This window comes from Daphnia magna, linkage group LG9, assembly GCF_020631705.1.
Source record: "Daphnia magna isolate NIES linkage group LG9, ASM2063170v1.1, whole genome shotgun sequence".
Taxonomy (NCBI): Eukaryota; Metazoa; Arthropoda; class Branchiopoda; order Diplostraca; family Daphniidae; genus Daphnia; species Daphnia magna.
In genome coordinates, this window is record NC_059190.1 from 6,592,087 (window position 1) to 6,608,766 (window position 16,680).

Below are 16,680 nucleotides of genomic sequence, written 5' to 3' on the forward strand. Positions count from 1 at the left end.
TGACAAGAAGAAACAAGAACAACTTAGCTTACCCTCGGGTTGATTGACTTGATTCCCTCGGCTGTTGGCTCATATTGGCTTTAAAGGCGGCGCAATCCAACACAGTATGGGAAGAAGTTGTCAAAAATAAAATATTTTCGCTGAATTTTTACGAGCTGGATTACATATTTATCCCGGTTAACCAGAATAACGCGCATTTGGCCCTTGTTTCCGTTTCCTGCAGAGACAAAACAATAACGTATTAAAATAGTTTGAAAGGGAATGATGGGGGAACTTTGAAGAGGTTACATGATCTCTTCTTGTCGGCGACTATTGGCTCTAAAACAGTAGATTGGAAAATGGAAGCGTGTTCTGATTTACCCATCCAAACAAATAACTTCGACTGAGGCGTATTCCGTTGCCAATATGCATATTGCATTGCCAGCGGCCAGACATTTGATGTTATGACGGGAAGCATCGACCATTTAAGGCCAACAATGCGCAGAGAACTTTCGGAGGGGAAATTAAGGGATGAAATCAAGAAAGAGGATCAGCTTCACAGGGGAGCGCAGTATGGAATCCATAATGAAAATCTGCAAAACGGGAAACAAAAAATTCCTGTTTTCAATGAAACTACGCCAGCCGTCTTAGAAAACATAGTTATCTCGACATTTCAGATGTTTCCAGTAGAAAACCATATAAAAACTCTTTAAACAAGAGAAAGACGAGATCATGCGACTATTCTGGACCCCAAAAAGAACCAAATAAGAAAGTTCCCATGATTCAAGCGGAATATTCTATATTTAGGGCTAGAGGTATTGATAAAGAGGAAACCATCCGACAGAAGAAGGCGACGGAAATAAAAGTCATAAAAAGAAAATTGTTACAAAAACAAGCAACAATAAAAAAATTGAAAGAAGAACTGAAGTTATCTAGAGAAAGAAAAAATAACATTAAACAGAAGTTGGCAAATTATATGAAACTTGGAAGATCAAACGGCTGACGGAGACATGTGTGCAACTTTTATAATTAATCAAGTAAAATATAAATATAAATCTTACAAGAAAACAAGTGAAATAATATAGTTGCCATTTTTTCCTTTATTGTGAAAACATAAACAAGAAGTATACCTGGAGTGTAAAAGTTGTTAAACAATGCATCGTGCTTCAAGCGAGAGCTCCGGGAATTTATGAATACCTTTGACGGAATCGCATAATGCTGCTTCCATCCAGGTACACCTTACGTACATACATTGGTCGACGAAATGGCAATATTCCCTAAAAGCACGTTTATAAAGCAATGGGATAGAATGGTTGGCGAAGAAAACATAGGTGGCATAAAAAAAAGAAACGGTAAAGCTATTTTGGCGAATCGTCTTTTGGCATTCGTAAGAACAGGACTGTCAACATCGTTCAAAATACCCGTGGCATATTTTATTGTTCGAAGACTTACGGGAACGAAACTTCACAAATTAACATGCCATGTCATCAGAGAGCTCGAATTAGAAGGATTCCCTGTCGAACGCATCGTTACTGATAATGCATCAACGAATGTGAAAATGTTTAAATGTTTTGGAAATGGTAAAATTGTTCCGTTTGTTGCTCACCCACTGGATCGTACAAGAAAATTTTTTTTGAGCTACGACTACACCCATCTGATAAAAAATTTGTGAAACTTGTTTACAGACTGCACCTTTGATGTGTGCGGCCAAACCGTTTCGTTCACACCAATTCTAAAAATACGTGAAATTCAAAAACAATTTGTGTTCTTCCGCCTAATGAGAAAACTCACAAGCAAACACACGCAGCCTTACTCTTTGGACAGAATGAAAGTTAAATTTGCCAAGGACACATTCAGCAGAGAAATGATAGCTATATTAAGGTTGTTTCAAAACTATTGTAACGAAGGCCTAAAAATACATTTAATTATGACACCCACATTCTTATAATATTATGTTTACTCTCCCTTGGCATATAATTATGTCTACATTTTACTCTCTTGCATTTACTCTTCTTTTGCATATTACTCGATTATTGTAATCCGCATAGTAACCATTTGTCATAGACATCTTAGCGTTGACCCAATTGAACACCTGCTGTCTGACTCACACGTGCGACGCACATCACGCCACTAAACAAACTTCCGTGATTGGTTACACGTGCGACGCATTATCACGCCCTTAAATAAACATCCGTTTGATTGGTCGCACGCGCGACGCCAATCAAGCCATTAAACAAACACCTTCTGATTGGCTGCACTCGCGACATAGCGACACGTCAACAGCATCACGCCACTTTGACGAGATGCGAGGTTTCATGGTGAACTCCAAATCTAAGAAAGATCAGACAGCTAGCAGCTCGCTAAATGTTCAGTTGCCTTCAACAACACTAGTTCGACATCTAACTTGCCTTAGTGTTTTCTCTACAAGTGTTTCTCTGACTACCTGTTTCCGTAAGTGCCTATCTGAATTGTAACTCCAATCGTCTCCATTTTCGTGTATGTTCTCTCCGTGTTCCGCTCTCGCTACCACAAGCCACTTCGTATCATTTTACCAACGTGCGCTTCCGTAACGCTCGCGCTACTACGGTAAGATTAATTTACGTTGTCTCCACTTACACTCTGTTTCCCTTTAGTTTCTCGTATTCTTATGCGTGTAGGCTCCCTTATATTTTTATGGCCTAGTCTAGTAATACACTGTCATCATTGTGGGTAAACGTCTCCGAGTTCAGTGGTAATATATTTGTCTTAATCCGTAAAGTCATTCACCCGAGAGGGAGGATGCTTTACACTATGATGTCGAAGGATTTCGTGATTTAGACGCAACGATTGAATTTATGGAGATTAATTGCCCGTGGTTTGCAGTACATGACGTTTCTAACAGAACACAGCATGTTGCAGCTCGGAGACCAAACAAAAAGGAATTTACTGACCTGGACGATTGGAGATTAGATTTCTTAGAAAATAAATGCCCCGCTTACTACACTTCATGGTACATGCACTGCGTTGGAAGCAAAAATCTGTTTTCTCAGCAAGGAAACCTATGAAGCGCTGCTACTAGCAAGTCGTTCTACCATAGCCTGCATTCGCTATTTGTTGAAAGAAAAAAAGTTTAAATATGTGTTGACAAGAAAATTTTCTACTGACCATGTTGAAATGATGTTTGGTGGGATTCGAGGCATGGCTGGAGGAAACAATTAGGTGGATGTACCGTCGACTACCTTTGCCATGGATAAGATAGTTCGGACGCAACTGGTGTATTCTTCAAGTGAATACAATGTGCCTCTGAAAACAGAAAAAATGAGGACCTCAAAATTAATAGCCACGACAACAGTTGAGCCAAATGCCAAACTTATCAGAACAAAAGATTACTTGGCACAATTGGGGGAGAAAACTTTGTCAGTTCTAGGAGAACTTCAGAGAGAACCAAGTAAGCTGTTAATAAACTTTTACAAGAGGAAGTATTTAATTAACTGCTTATTTCTAGCCTACCCACTTCCTGGCTTAAAAACGCTTCATTAGCCCAAGCCTTTGGAAATGTTCTGCAATGCCTGACCGAGCAAGGTTTTTGTCAGCAATGTTGTGACAAGCTGGAAATCCTGAACTATACAACAGGGAAAAAATCTAGAATGTTTAACCTAATTGTTGAAATGGGTAAAAAATGTAATGCAAAGTATGGCTGAAATATTGTAATTTACTTTACCATAGATCGTTCCAAGTTAAATTACCCACATTGGAAGTTTGTGTCCCGGCTTTTTACAGTGGTGACCTTCCTGGAACATGTTGTTCCTTTCTTGAGAGGAACAACACATACGAAACAGTACTCCAGTAACTTTCGGCATCAAGGAGTCTCACCAAGCCATCGTTGGCGCAACCAAAAAACTCAGGTTCAAGATGAACGTGGGATCGCCACTCCAGTTAGGCTTTCGACGTGTTAATCTTCTTTCCTTAAACAGGAAAACACTGGAAAAGAGAGGTTAAATTAGAAGGCTCACAACTACGGGCATTTTTGGGATGTAAGAGATCAGCTATTTCAAAAAAGCTGCCCTTGAAGCTATATCGTTGTTGATGCTGTAGAAAGGCTTCGATGTAAAAACTCCGATATAGCCTGAAAATATAATTAATGTCTTCAGTGTTCAATTCAGCGCACTTTTGGATCCATTGGTAGGCAGCTTCTCCTAATATTTGGGTTATATATTTCACGGCTGATGTCGTACCTTGGATTCATGAAATTTGTTGCAAAGCTCTGCATAACTCCCTCGTTAGCTTCTTTTAGGAGATGGATTTGTGGAGACTCTGACTGGAATTGGGTGTTAACTTCGTTCATCTGGCTTAAGGCATGACCAACAAAAAGCAAAAAAGTAACGGTCAATGGATGCTTTAAGGAAGCTGTAAGCGAGATAGCTTCTCTATCTCTTTCTGTGCGTTACTAGATTCTTCGTTCCTAATTTGTTCATGGTTGGGCCAGGTTTGGTTAGGAACTTGAATTTCTAAAAAGGGGTTGCCGTAGCCAAACGTTCCTGGTTGTTTACCTGTTTCGGCTAGGCCATCTTTTTTTTGGAAAACAAAATTTTCTTTCTCATCTTCGTCAGATTTTTCTTCTGGTTCTTTGTCTTACTTGTTATCGTTAGACGATTTGTCATCCGGTCTTGTTCATCTAAATTTAATGGTCCCTAGATCTTCAAAGTCGACACATTCCTCATCACGCCATACCATAGATTCGGTTAACGCCTTTAACCGATTTACATGGGTGTCGGTTTTCGCCCAATTGTAAGAACTTATTTATACAGTTCCGTTCGTTTGAGCTTTGGAAATCGTAAATGGACCTTGATATCTTGGGTTGAGCTTTTTGATCGTGCCTAACTTAGTCACTCTTACGTCTAGCAGTACTATGTCTCCTAGTTAAAAATTGTTCTCTTTTTCCCTTTAGTCATATTGAATATTTTTGTCTAACCCTGGCCTGTGCAAAACCTTTTCTTAGGCGTTTGATTTTCTTGGTTTTGTAATCCTGTGGAATGATCAATTCCGCTTCTGGGATTAAAAATCTATCGACGACTATGTTCGGGTCTTTTTCCATTATTAAAAAATAGAGGCTGTCCATTTTGGAGGAGTGCACTGAATTCCTGAAAGCTGACGGCATTGGGCCAATACCTCCTCCCAATATTCATAAGCATCATCTACGTATTAACGAATCATTATTACCACGGTTTTATTGAAGCGCTCGGTCATACCTTTTGATTGGGGATGATAGGCTGTCGTAGTCTTGTGTTTTGTTTTCAATTCTTTACACAAACTATTGAATAGCTTGGAGGTAAATTTTGAACCTCTATCAGTAAAGATAATTTTTGGTGGGCCGTGATACAGTACAATTTTGTCCATTAAGGGTCGGCAAGTCGTTACGGCCGTTTGGTTCGGCAACGCTACGACTTCCACCCATTTTGAAAGAGCATCAGTCATTACTAATACATATTTATTTCCGTTCAAGGATTCGGGTTTGATTGGCCCTAGAAAATCCATGCCTATAACTTCAAAGGAGGCCGTCGCTATTTCAAGAGGATTCAGAAAAGCTCTGATTACTACGCCTCTTTGTAATGCCAAACTTCACACAATTTGCAATAATTCTTTATATCTTTGAACATATTTGCCCAATAGAATTTGTCTCTAACTCTAAAATATGTGCGTAGAAATGCTAGATGTCCCGCTAAAAGAGAATCTTGGTATATTTTTACTACACTCTTTCTCAGGGAAGAGGGGACAACAGTTTGTTACTGTACATATTTTCTTCTTTTTTCGAGGCATGATAGAAATGTCTTCTCAGTACTCCACCGGCGATTCGAAAAGTTCCAATTTCTTTCACCCAATCAGGGTTCTCTAGTTCATGCATTTCTTATAGAGTTCCTTCATTCAAATAATTTATTATTTTTGCACACAATTCATCTTTCCTCTGCTCTTCTATCAATTTCTTTGTCAAATCCGACCATTCTTCGGTTGCTATAACGCGAATACGAGAAAAAAATCAGTGTTGCTGTGTTCTTTTTCAGGTTTGCACCTTTTCTTGTATTTTACTGCGGATAACGCAATCAGCCATCGTTCCAACCGACTATTCTAATCTTTGTGAGATTCCAGCCGCTGGAGTGGTCTGTGATCACTAACGATCTTGAACATTTCTTCCTGAATGTAATGGCGATATCTTTTTATCCCATTAATGATTGCTAATGCTTCGCGAGTTACGCTCGGCATTGTTTAGATGGCGACTGGAATATACAATGACTACTTCCTGGTCATTCTGAATCTGGCTAAGGACCCTCCAATACCATAGGTACTGGCATCGGAGAAAATTAAAAATTCTTTGCTAAAATCAGGGAATGCAACAATAGGCGGCCTTATGAGACATTTACGGAGTGTCTCAAAGGCTTTTGTTCCTCTTCCCCCCATTCAAGATTATTGCTGTTACTTTCTTCCTTATATGTTACTTTTACCTTCTCCTCTTTTTTGTTCAATCTGTTCTTTGTTTTTTGGTAAGCTCAATTAGCGGGTGGGCTATATCTGCCAAATTTTTTAAAAACCGTCTGTAAGAAGATGCAAGTTCTTAGAATGATTGGATATCTACTATTGGTTTCGGCCTTTCGTAATTTTTAAGTCGCTCAATTTTTTCTTGATCAGGGGTTATTCCACTTGCTGAAATTGTTGAGAATCAACAGGAAAGTGCGGTTTTTTTGAGATGCTGTTTACTAGCGTTTTCTCTTTTTTCCTTTCCTTTTTGGTGTCTGCTATATTAAGCATGCTTTAACCTTTTTTCCTTTTTGTTCTCTCTTATTATATTCAGCGTGTTTTTGTTTTTCTTAAGCGATTTTCTTCGTTTAAACAAGGTAATTACTTGATGTCCTGCATTTAAGTCCGTGTAGTCCTGCACATTGTTGTAACGTCTAGTGTGTGTGTAAGACTGTGTATTGGAAGCTCTGCATAGCGGGGATATACACCACTCTGAGTGGAGTGGCATCTAGCGGTCAGCACTAGACACTCTAACATCTCCCCCCTCGCATAATGACTACAAACAGATCACATCATTAAAACAACATTCACCCATAGACAGGACAATTGATTAATGACAGGGACAGGACAGAAACGAACAGTTAACATAAGAGACTGACAGCAACAGACAATACACAGATCAGAACCCTATCAGAAACGGCGCAAATAAGGGCGGCCAGAACGAGTAGCACTAGGGCTATGAATTACGCCGGCTGGCAACGCGACGCCAGATGAAGGCAGCGGGGCCGGCATCGCTCGACGGGGTGGATCCAGAGACAAGCGGGACCCTGGTGTAGTAGGCACACTAGAGGGTGGAGCCACCCCGGCAGGAGGAAGCGAAGGCTGATGAACGGACGGACGTGCAGTGACTGGACCCAACCGATTGCGCACCGCTGGCGCTGGAGGAATAGGCAGTGGCAACGACAAAACCGGAAGCAGACCGCCAGCAAAAGCGGGGCGATGGATGGGCACTGCCTGTCGAGTTCCACGTGCCACAGAGTTGGGGTTAGTAGCCACTCCACCAAATCCGGCCGACTGCGCGTTGTCAATATTAATGTCACGACGCGTGCGACGAAAAACCCTGCCATCTCTCAAGCGGACAACATAAGAGTCAGGTTCGGGGCAAACAGTCTCAATCCAGCCTGGCAGCCATAAGCCCGAGATGAAAACGCGAACATGTTGGCCGACGATCAGCGCCGACCCACGAACATCAGGACGTCCTCCGCCATAGAAACAAGCGGACGCCTGACGGCGCTGAAGCTGTTCACGAACAAAGGGGGCTGGCACAAACTGAGGCACTAGACGGTTGTGGAGATACGGCAGCTTTCCGCGGAGATGACGACCCTGTAGCAGCACCGACGGAGACGGAAGATCAGATGAAATAGGCGTCGACCGAATGGCCGCCAAAGACTCCCAAAGGGAACGCCCGCCTTCAAACATTTTAACGAGAGTCATTTTCACCGTTTGAATATGGCGCTCCACCAGGCCATTCGATTGAGCATAGGTTGGGCTGGACGTGACGGAGCGAACGTTGCGGCTGTCACAGAATGCCCTAAACTCAGCACAGTCGAATTGCGAACCATTATCCGATTTGATGATTTCAGGAGTCCCAAAGTCGCTAAAAATGCGCTCTACTTCCGCGATGACCGACGAGGACGATAAGGTGCGCAACGGCACACATGTTGGCCACTTGCTGTAAGCGTCGACGACGAGAAGATAGTTTACTCCATCGTGAAGAAAAATGTCCGCCGACACCCACTGAAAGGGATGAACTGGCAACGGCACCGGACGAACAGGTGTAGCTGGATTGCGATGACGATGAGCCTGGCAGGTGGGGCAGCTGGCCACCACATTCCGAATTTGGTCCTCGCATCCAGGCAAATATACTGCCGACCTGGCGCGGAGGACACACTTAACCTCACCAAAATGGCCGTCATGAATTCCGGCCAAGACCTCTTGGCGAAGAGAAGCCGGAACCACCAGACGACTGCCGTTGAGCAAAAGACCATCCACCTCAGCTAGGTGATGACGAACTGACCAGAATGGCTTCGCGGCCACTGGACACTGGGCTTTGTGTTCTGGCCATCCACGAATGAGGATTTCCTTGATGAGGAGAAGAGTCGGGTCCGCCGCTGTTGCCGCCGCGAACTTAACACGAGTGGAATCTTCAGGTATGACCAGATTAAGAACAGCATGTACTTGTTCCTCGCAGTCTTGAGTGACATCATCACAAAAAAGGAGGGGCGACGGGGCTCGGCTGAGTGTGTCAGCGATGAACAGCTCCTTGCCTGGCTTGTAGACAAGCTGGAAGTCGAACCGCTGGAGTTGGAGACGCATCCGCTGGATCCGAGGAGAGCAAGACGCGATTGGCTTGTCCAGAAGACCCACCAGTGGCTTGTGGTCAGACTCCACCACAACCATTTGCCCATAAATGTATTGCCGGAAGCGTAGGAGCCCAAACTGGACCGCCAACAGCTCTTTTTCAATCTGGAAATACCGCTTTTGCGTCACAGTGAGGGATGTTGATGAGTATGCGATCGGCTGGCCACCTTGAAGCAGTACCGCACCAATGCCGACAGGAGAGGCATCGACCGACACGACCAGCGGAAGTGAGTGGTCAAACAGGCGCAGTACAGGAAGCGATGTCAAGGCCGTCTTAAGCTGGGCAAGGATCAACCGTTGAGGCTCATCCCAAACCCATGCAGCATCCGCTTTAAGCAGGTCTCGTAGTGGCCTTGTCAGACCAGCAAGGTTTTGGCAAAACTTGTCCAGGTACGTCACCATGCCCAGGAGGCGGATTAGATCTGCTGGACAGGTAGGATCAGGCATATCAACTATGGCAGTGATCTTGTTGGGATCCGGCTTTAGGGTTCCTTGGCCGATGACGTGACCCAGCCACGGAAGCTCCTGGAGAAAGAATCGACACTTTTTCAATTGAAGTTTTAAATTGTGCCGCCTGCAACGTACAAACACTTGACGGAGGTTGGTGAGAAGCTCTTCCTTTGTTTCACCCGTCACGAGAAAGTCGTCAAAGTAGATAAGCACGCCAGGCAGATCACCGAAGAGGTCGTTCATCGTTTGCAGATAAATCTCGGGAGCTGACTTCAATCCGAATGGCAGTCGAAGGAAACGATATCGTCCTTTTGGTGTCGCCATAGTACACAGGTAGGATGCTGCGTCAGACAACGGAATTTGGTAAAAACCGGAAGCAGCATCAAGGCTACAAAAATAACGAGCCTTACTCAACTTGCTGAAGAGTTGCTCGACTGTGGGCACAGCAAAGTGCTGACGTTGTATGGCCTTGTTGAGCTCGGATGGGTCAAGACAGATTCGGACATCTCCATTTGGCTTTCCCACCACCATCATCCGACTGACCCAGTCGGTTGGCTCGTGCACTGGTACGATGATTCCGTCACCAACCATTTCTTCCAGTTTCTTGAAAACTTTGTCCTCTAGCCGAAACGGAAGACGGCTGGCAGCACAGACAACTGGATCAACATAATTAGCACCTGACTGTAACCGAATGTCATGTTCAACAGGCAGTTTACCTAAACCCCTGAAGACGTCCATGAATTCCACCACCACCGGGGGAAGCGTAGTGTCGGCTGTCGACTGTAGAGAGTCAATCCGACCAATCAGGTTGAGCGTTTGACAAGACGGGAGACCAAAAAGGGGCGGCTGGCCTGGCTCATCAACGATGACAAAATCCACAACGAAGACAGCGCCTTTGTGGACGACTTTTGCAGTGTGCACTCCTAGCACATTTAGTAGGCCATCCTTTGAGCGATAGCTGCGCACTACAGGTCCAGGCCGGAGATGTCGGCGGTTGGTAGGTAGACGCTCGAATGACTCGTACGGAAGAATGTTACAAGTTGCACCAGAATCCAGTTTGAACTTTACTAGAACGCCATCTACCGACAACTGCTGATACCACTCGGATCCACCGCTAGACGACGTTATCTCATGTGAGACATAATAATCTTCACCAACTGAACGTGGGAGAGTCATCGCTGTACCGCCATTTTGAATATTGCCAATCCACTGCGATCCATCTTCTACTTCTTCTACTGTATGAACTGAAGCCGCGGGATTAGTCGCTTGACGTGGTGGCATCTGGCGGGGGTTTGAAAAATTACCGCAGCAACTAGAAACGTGGCCAACTACCCCGCACGTATGACACGTGACATGGGTGACACGACACTGATTTTTCTTATGAGAGCGACCACAACTGTTGCACCTGATGTATTGATGGCCGTCTATCGGATTGTTCACCTGGGCTGCGCGTTGACTTGTTGTTGGCTGCTTACCGACAGGTGCTCTGAATGATGAATTTGACGACTCCGGCTTTTTGTCGAACTTTCGGCTACCATATCGACTCTGCATGGCGTGAGCAGTTTCTGTCGTCGAAGCTGTGTTGATTTGGCTGAGCTGGGCTTTAGATGACTCACATGCACGCACAATTTCACACGCCGTGTTCAGTAACAAATCTTTTTCAAACAGTAGCTTCTCACGGACCAAAGGATCAGCAACACCTAGCACTATTTAGTCTCGTAAGACCGAATCAACACCAGTTCCATAGCCACATGTTTTTACCAGACCGCGGAGATCAATTAGCCACGCGTCCAAAGTTTCCCCAGGAAGTTGATGACGGCGCAAGAATTTGAAACGTTCGAACACTTCACTACGCCGGGGCTCAAAATGTGCTGTAAACTTGTCTAAAACTGGTTCAATTTTTCTGGCATCGGCAGCATCGGTGAATACAAAAGTATCATAAATTTTGAGGCCCTCACTGCCAAGAAGAGTGATTAGCACACCCACCATTTGCTCTTCATCCACGTTAAGGCCGCTATTCGTGGCCACCAAGTACCATGAAAACTGTTTACGCCAAATTCCCCACTGGGCAGCCAAATCACTGGCCCCAAAAGAAAAGGGTTCCGGAGCTCTCAATGAAGACGACATTTTAACAAAATAGTGCAAGACAAAAGGATGCACGAGATAGAGACGGATGCAGTTCCAAAACACTTAGGATGCCGTCGATAAAGAAGGATGCAGTTCAATACTCACAGGCCACGCGGTTGTGATTCAATACCGTCGAGCTGTGAGAGCACACTTCTGACACCATGTTGTAACGTCTAGTGTGTGTGTAAGACTGTGTATTGGAAGCTCTGCATAGCGGGGATATACACCACTCTGAGTGGAGTGGCATCTAGCGGTCAGCACTAGACACTCTAACACACATTAATCAGACATACAAGTACATGTTTTCCCAAATGTCACACAGAGATGGGCATGGCCCAATAATACAAAGAATATGATCCTCAATACGATCATCACTTTTATTATCCTCCAGGGATCTAATGAGTATCCTTACGTATATTCAACAGGTTATGGACACAGTTCGCAACCTTTGAAAGATAAGTAAGATGACCAGCTCTACCCTGCGAGTTGTTTGGCATATTGCCAAATTTGATGGAACAAATTTTCCGCTCTAGAAATTTGGCTGCTGGTTGCGGTTGGAACAAAACAACCTCATTCATTTTGTCGAAAGAGGGGGACCAATTCCCACTGAGTTGAGAGATGACGATGATGTCATCACTAATGCAGAGCAGATAATTGCATGGAGAAGGAAAGATGTGTTGGCTCGCAACTACTTGGTGGCCACAATTGACATAAATTAGGAAAGAGCTCTCGTTAATTGTCGGACTGCTAATGAGATGTGGATTCGTCGGTCAACTCAACACCTCCGAGACGCAGTGGATAACCAACACGTCTTGCAACAGAGGTTTTATGAGTACAGATAGAATTCAGACAATGATATTATGGCTGATATAACTGAAATAGAGACGATAGCGTCTCAGCTAGCTGATGTTGGTGTGCCTGTCGATTCTGTACAGATCATGGCCAAGATTATCTCGACATTGCCCCAAAAGTTTGACAATTTTGAATCCTCCTGGGCTAGCGAAGCGTACAAGACCATAGCATACCTCGCATCACGACTGTTGAAGAAAGCAAGAGGAGGAGACGAAATGGCGATAAGCTTACCCTTGAAGATTCAGCTTTTTTTTCTGGTCAAAGCTTTGCTGGTGCCCATGGATCAACACAGTCATATGGCACGTCAAGTGGACCACACCATTGTTGAGCATCACGAGTGCGAAACTCTCGGGGAAGGCAACGAGGTGGTTTCGGCTCTCGCCAATCAAGGAGTCAATTAAAGTGTGCCCTCTGCAAAAAGAATGGCTACCTGGAAACCAAGCGCTGTGGAAAATTGAGATGCCTCTACTGCGAAAAGGTTGGCCACTTGGTAAAAGAGTGCCGTGCCAAAGAGCGAGTTGAAGAAGACCACACCAGGCATGATCCGAATGGCAGCAACTTTACGGAAAAAGTTGCAAGACAGCAGCCTTCGTCTCCTTACGACATGCAAGATTTCAGTCTTCTCTCGTCAGTCTGCTTCTCGGCACATCTATCAACAGACTGGTACGCTGATTCGGGAGCAACGCAGCACATGATAGACAAACGCGATCTCATAGTCAACTACAGACTGATTCAGTTTGGGCTCGTGGAGCGTCAGAGGCATTGAAGACGCACAGGTACAAGTTCATGGTGAAAGTGATATCAACATTATCACACTTGTTGATGGTATCCGCCATTGTGGCATCATTCGAGACGTTCTATTTGTCCTTGATTTTGGAGTCAGTCTGCTATCCATCGGAGCTTCCACTGCTGACGGTCACGAGGTCATTTTCACTGGTGACAAAGTTTCATTCCCCTCAACGGAAAAGTCCTGCTGGTGGGGAATCGAGCCAACTAGAAGCTGTACCACCTAAACATGATTGCCCGTCATCAACAACAGCCACAAGCACTTGTTGCATCCAGCTCCACTTCTCTCTCTGTCTGGCACGAGAGATTGGCCCACGTCAACTACCAGACCATCATCAAAATATCGAAAGAACATCTGGCTGAGGGACTGAACATTCCTGAGAAATCCGTCGTCCCATCTACTCAGTGTGCTAGATGCGCTTATGGAAAGCTCTCTCGGTCTCATTTCCCTACAAGTCGAACAAGAGCGACGGAGATTGGCCAGATTATACACTCAGATATATGTGAACCAATGCAAACGCCGACGCCAAGTGGAGCTCGCTACTACGTTCTGTTCAAGGATGATTTCAGCGGATGGCGAGTCGTGCACTTTATAAAACATAAATCTGAGGTAGCCGAGCTCTTCCAAATGTACGTGAGTCATTTTCACAAAGAGAGAGGTGTTCATGTGCGCACCCTTCGATCGGATAATAGAGGAGAATACACAAGCCGGTGTTTTCAAGAATGGATAAACAAAGAGGGCATCAGGCACGAGACTAGTGCTCCATATACTCCAGAACAGAACGGGGTTTCTGAGAGAGACAACAGAACCATCATGGAAGAAGCACGCAGCATGCTTCATCAGTGAACTTTACCATGGTAGCTGTGGGAAGAAGCAGTAAACTACACGGTCTATACGCTGAACCGTGTTCTTTCCAGCACGTCACCCATTACACCGTATGAAGCTTGGACTGGAGAAAAGCCGGATCTTTCTCACCTGCACGTGTTCGTCTCCCCCGCTTTCATCCACGTCCCGAAAATGGAGCGTAAAAAGTTAGATGCCAGGAGCATTCAGGTCATCTTTGTGGGTTATCCGAAGGCGCAAAAGGCATATCGGTTCTGGGAATCCACCACTTGCAAAGTAAAGATCAGCAGAGACATGCTTTTCGATGAACAAAGCGTCTATCCATCCCCTCCCATGGCTCCACCGGAAAATACTAGCGGTTCTGCCAGTGGGCCGGACCAGTCCAGCAGCACGATTAGGTCTCTTCATTCGTTTTCTGATACCACACTAAATTCAGAGGAGACTGGCGTCGATCTTTTGTCATCTACGAGTGTACAACCGTCCTGCGATGGACTCTTAACACCATGCAATTCTAAACCTTTTGCCTCTGGTGCATCTACTGGGCGCTGTCCCCTACGCAAACGTATATCTGGATGGAAACCTGATGATTTTGTATGGCAGTCGATGACCATTGTCAGCGACACTGCCAACGAACCTTCAAGCTACCGAGAGGCCGTGGATTCGTCCGAAGCACGCAGCTGGCAACCAGCTATGCAGGAGGTGTACGACTCTCTCATTGACAACAAGACATGGTCCCTCGTTCCTCTTCCGCCCGGCGGAGTTGCCACCAAGTCACCCCAGGTAGCACACAGACTCTGTTTCAGGTCTGTTACAGATCTGTTTTTGAGAGTCTGTAAATTGTTTGTAGTGTCCCACTTTTACAGACTGTCACACAGGTCTGTGACAGACCTGACTTACAAAATCTGTATAACAGGTTTGTTACAGACCTGACTTACAAAATCTGTATAACAGGTTTGTTACATAACGCGTACCACAGTCTTTGTACTACCAACTGTTTACAGATCGGTCGTTTCAATAATACAAGTATACAACTCATGCGATTTAAAATTTGTATTCAACACGCATTTCATTTTATACACCACTTACACATGATTGTCCAAGCAAAATTATGTAAAGCTTGTTGAAGGGCCTTTGGTTGGATTGCTGAATATCAGCAAACTAATCTCTCGTCAGTTTCCACCAACGGATTCCGTCTATTGAGTAGGGGCGAGGGATTAACCTGAAACGAGAATGGAAGTGACTTTAGATTTTTTAAATATCATGGAAGTGTAACGACAGAAAGCAATACCTCTAAATAAGAGTGGGTCCATTCCAAGGATATGAGGATTGAATGTGTAGCAACCAAGGGGTCAACAAAAACCCTTTTTTGACCATGGTGTTGGCCTTTTATTTTTCTCGAAAGGACAATCTGATAGCTTTCAGTCAGTCTAATTGCAAATCTAAAGAAAAATCAAAATTAGAAATAAACCAAGAATAATGAAAACTATTGCAATAACCTACAGATCGCTTTCCATCAACACACATGATAGCTTGGATGATACACGAGTAGTGGCAACTTTGAGCATGGTTAACAAAAACCTTTTTTTAACCATGGTGTTGGCCTTTTATTTTTCTCAAAAGGACAAACTGATAGCTCTCAGTCAGTCTAAATGCAAATCTAAAGCAAAATCAAAATAAGAAATAAACCAAGAATAATGAAAACTATTATATAACCTACAGATCGCTTTCCATCAACACACATGTAGCACATGTTTTCATCATGATGTAACAATTACACAAAATACTTTAACATGCCAAAACTTACAAGTGTGCTGAGAAGACATGAAAATTCCAATGAAAAGACATGACGACGAACTATCACTTGTCAACAACAACCGGCTGGCGGCTGCTGGTAGGCGCAAGAGAGAGTCCCCCTAGCGGGGGCTAATAGATTTTTCCCTTTCCATAAACAAACACACACACAGTTTCGCCACCCAATCCGCCGGAATCGCTTTCCATCAACACACACGCAAAATATTCACCATAATTCCCAAAATATTTCAGCTGGAACGCCTTCCATAAACACACACACACACACAAATTTCTTTTTCGACTCACACAAAATGTCACCAAAAGCTAATAAAAAAACGACCGGCAGCAGTTCCTTCTCGCAACTTCGCCAAAACGCGACTAATGGTAGCGTAGCTGCCTCAGCGTGGGTGCGGTGGCGCTGGTATAGACTAAACTCATCTTCAAAGACGTTGCCACATAAACACGATTTCTATGTGTGAATAAAATTTTATTTCGTTTTATAAACGGCATGAAAAGCGTTTATAAAACAGCTTGAGCAACAAGAAATAAACAAAAAAATTCTTTATTGGAGATGCAGAAATATTGTATTTGAAAAAGTATTAAGTTAAATTAATAACACGAAATTTTAAATTTTCAATCCCGTTTAGCACTTAAATTTTTTTTCCTCGTATCCTTACTACCATTCAGCCAATTGGAAATATGTTTTTTAAAAAATTCCTCATCCAACTCGGATTTCGGAAAGTTTTCCCTAACAGATATTTTTAATAATTCATTGCAAATGAAGGTAGAGCTAAACGCGAGTCTGTCACCGTCGCCGTCTTTAGTTTTTACTCCAAAATAAGTAATCGCCGCCAACTCAACCCCATGTGTACGTAGTGAATTCATTTTTTTTTATTTGACATTGGCATGTTTTGCCCGACGAGTCTGACCAACACAAAGGT

General features: G+C 44.0%; 2 protein-coding genes across 2 annotated transcripts; both read right to left on the bottom strand.

Annotated features, from left to right (window-relative positions):
• Positions 1 to 6,908: 6,908 nt before the first annotated feature.
• LOC116934930 (uncharacterized protein K02A2.6) lies at positions 6,909 to 11,466 on the bottom strand. Its single transcript, XM_045178641.1, has 5 exons — positions 11,106 to 11,466; positions 10,056 to 11,045; positions 9,750 to 9,995; positions 9,475 to 9,680; positions 6,909 to 9,414 (listed from the first exon to the last, which is right to left on the bottom strand). Exons 1-5 carry the CDS (start codon positions 11,464 to 11,466, stop codon positions 7,159 to 7,161), a joined length of 4,059 nt encoding a protein of 1,352 aa, XP_045034576.1. The 3' UTR covers positions 6,909 to 7,158.
• A 3,517-nt stretch (positions 11,467 to 14,983) lies between these two features.
• Positions 14,984 to 15,815, bottom strand: LOC123475836. Its single transcript, XM_045178925.1, has 4 exons — positions 15,666 to 15,815; positions 15,449 to 15,605; positions 15,237 to 15,387; positions 14,984 to 15,167 (listed from the first exon to the last, which is right to left on the bottom strand). The coding sequence occupies exons 2-4, from the start codon at positions 15,538 to 15,540 to the stop codon at positions 15,099 to 15,101; spliced, it is 312 nt and encodes a 103-aa protein (XP_045034860.1). The 5' UTR covers positions 15,541 to 15,605; positions 15,666 to 15,815; the 3' UTR covers positions 14,984 to 15,098.
• Positions 15,816 to 16,680: the final 865 nt, after the last annotated feature.

Excerpts from the sequence above, each read along its gene's own strand:
- LOC116934930 (XM_045178641.1), bottom strand. The coding sequence starts at position 11,466 with ATGTCGTCTTCATTGAGAGCTCCGGAACCCTTTTCTTTTGGGGCCAGT. Across the intron at positions 9,996-10,055 it reads GGACGTCTTCAGGGGTTTAG|TTGTCTGTGCTGCCAGCCGT; the intron begins GTAAACTGCCTG and ends ATGTTGATCCAG. Across the intron at positions 9,415-9,474 it reads CCAACCTCCGTCAAGTGTTT|GAGCTTCCGTGGCTGGGTCA; the intron begins GTACGTTGCAGG and ends TTCTTTCTCCAG.
- LOC123475836 (XM_045178925.1), bottom strand. The coding sequence starts at position 15,540 with ATGGTTAAAAAAAGGTTTTTGTTAACCATGCTCAAAGTTGCCACTACT. Across the intron at positions 15,388-15,448 it reads GTGTTGATGGAAAGCGATCT|ATTTGCAATTAGACTGACTG; the intron begins GTAGGTTATTGC and ends ATTTTTCTTTAG. Across the intron at positions 15,168-15,236 it reads GGACCCACTCTTATTTAGAG|GTTAATCCCTCGCCCCTACT; the intron begins GTATTGCTTTCT and ends TTCTCGTTTCAG.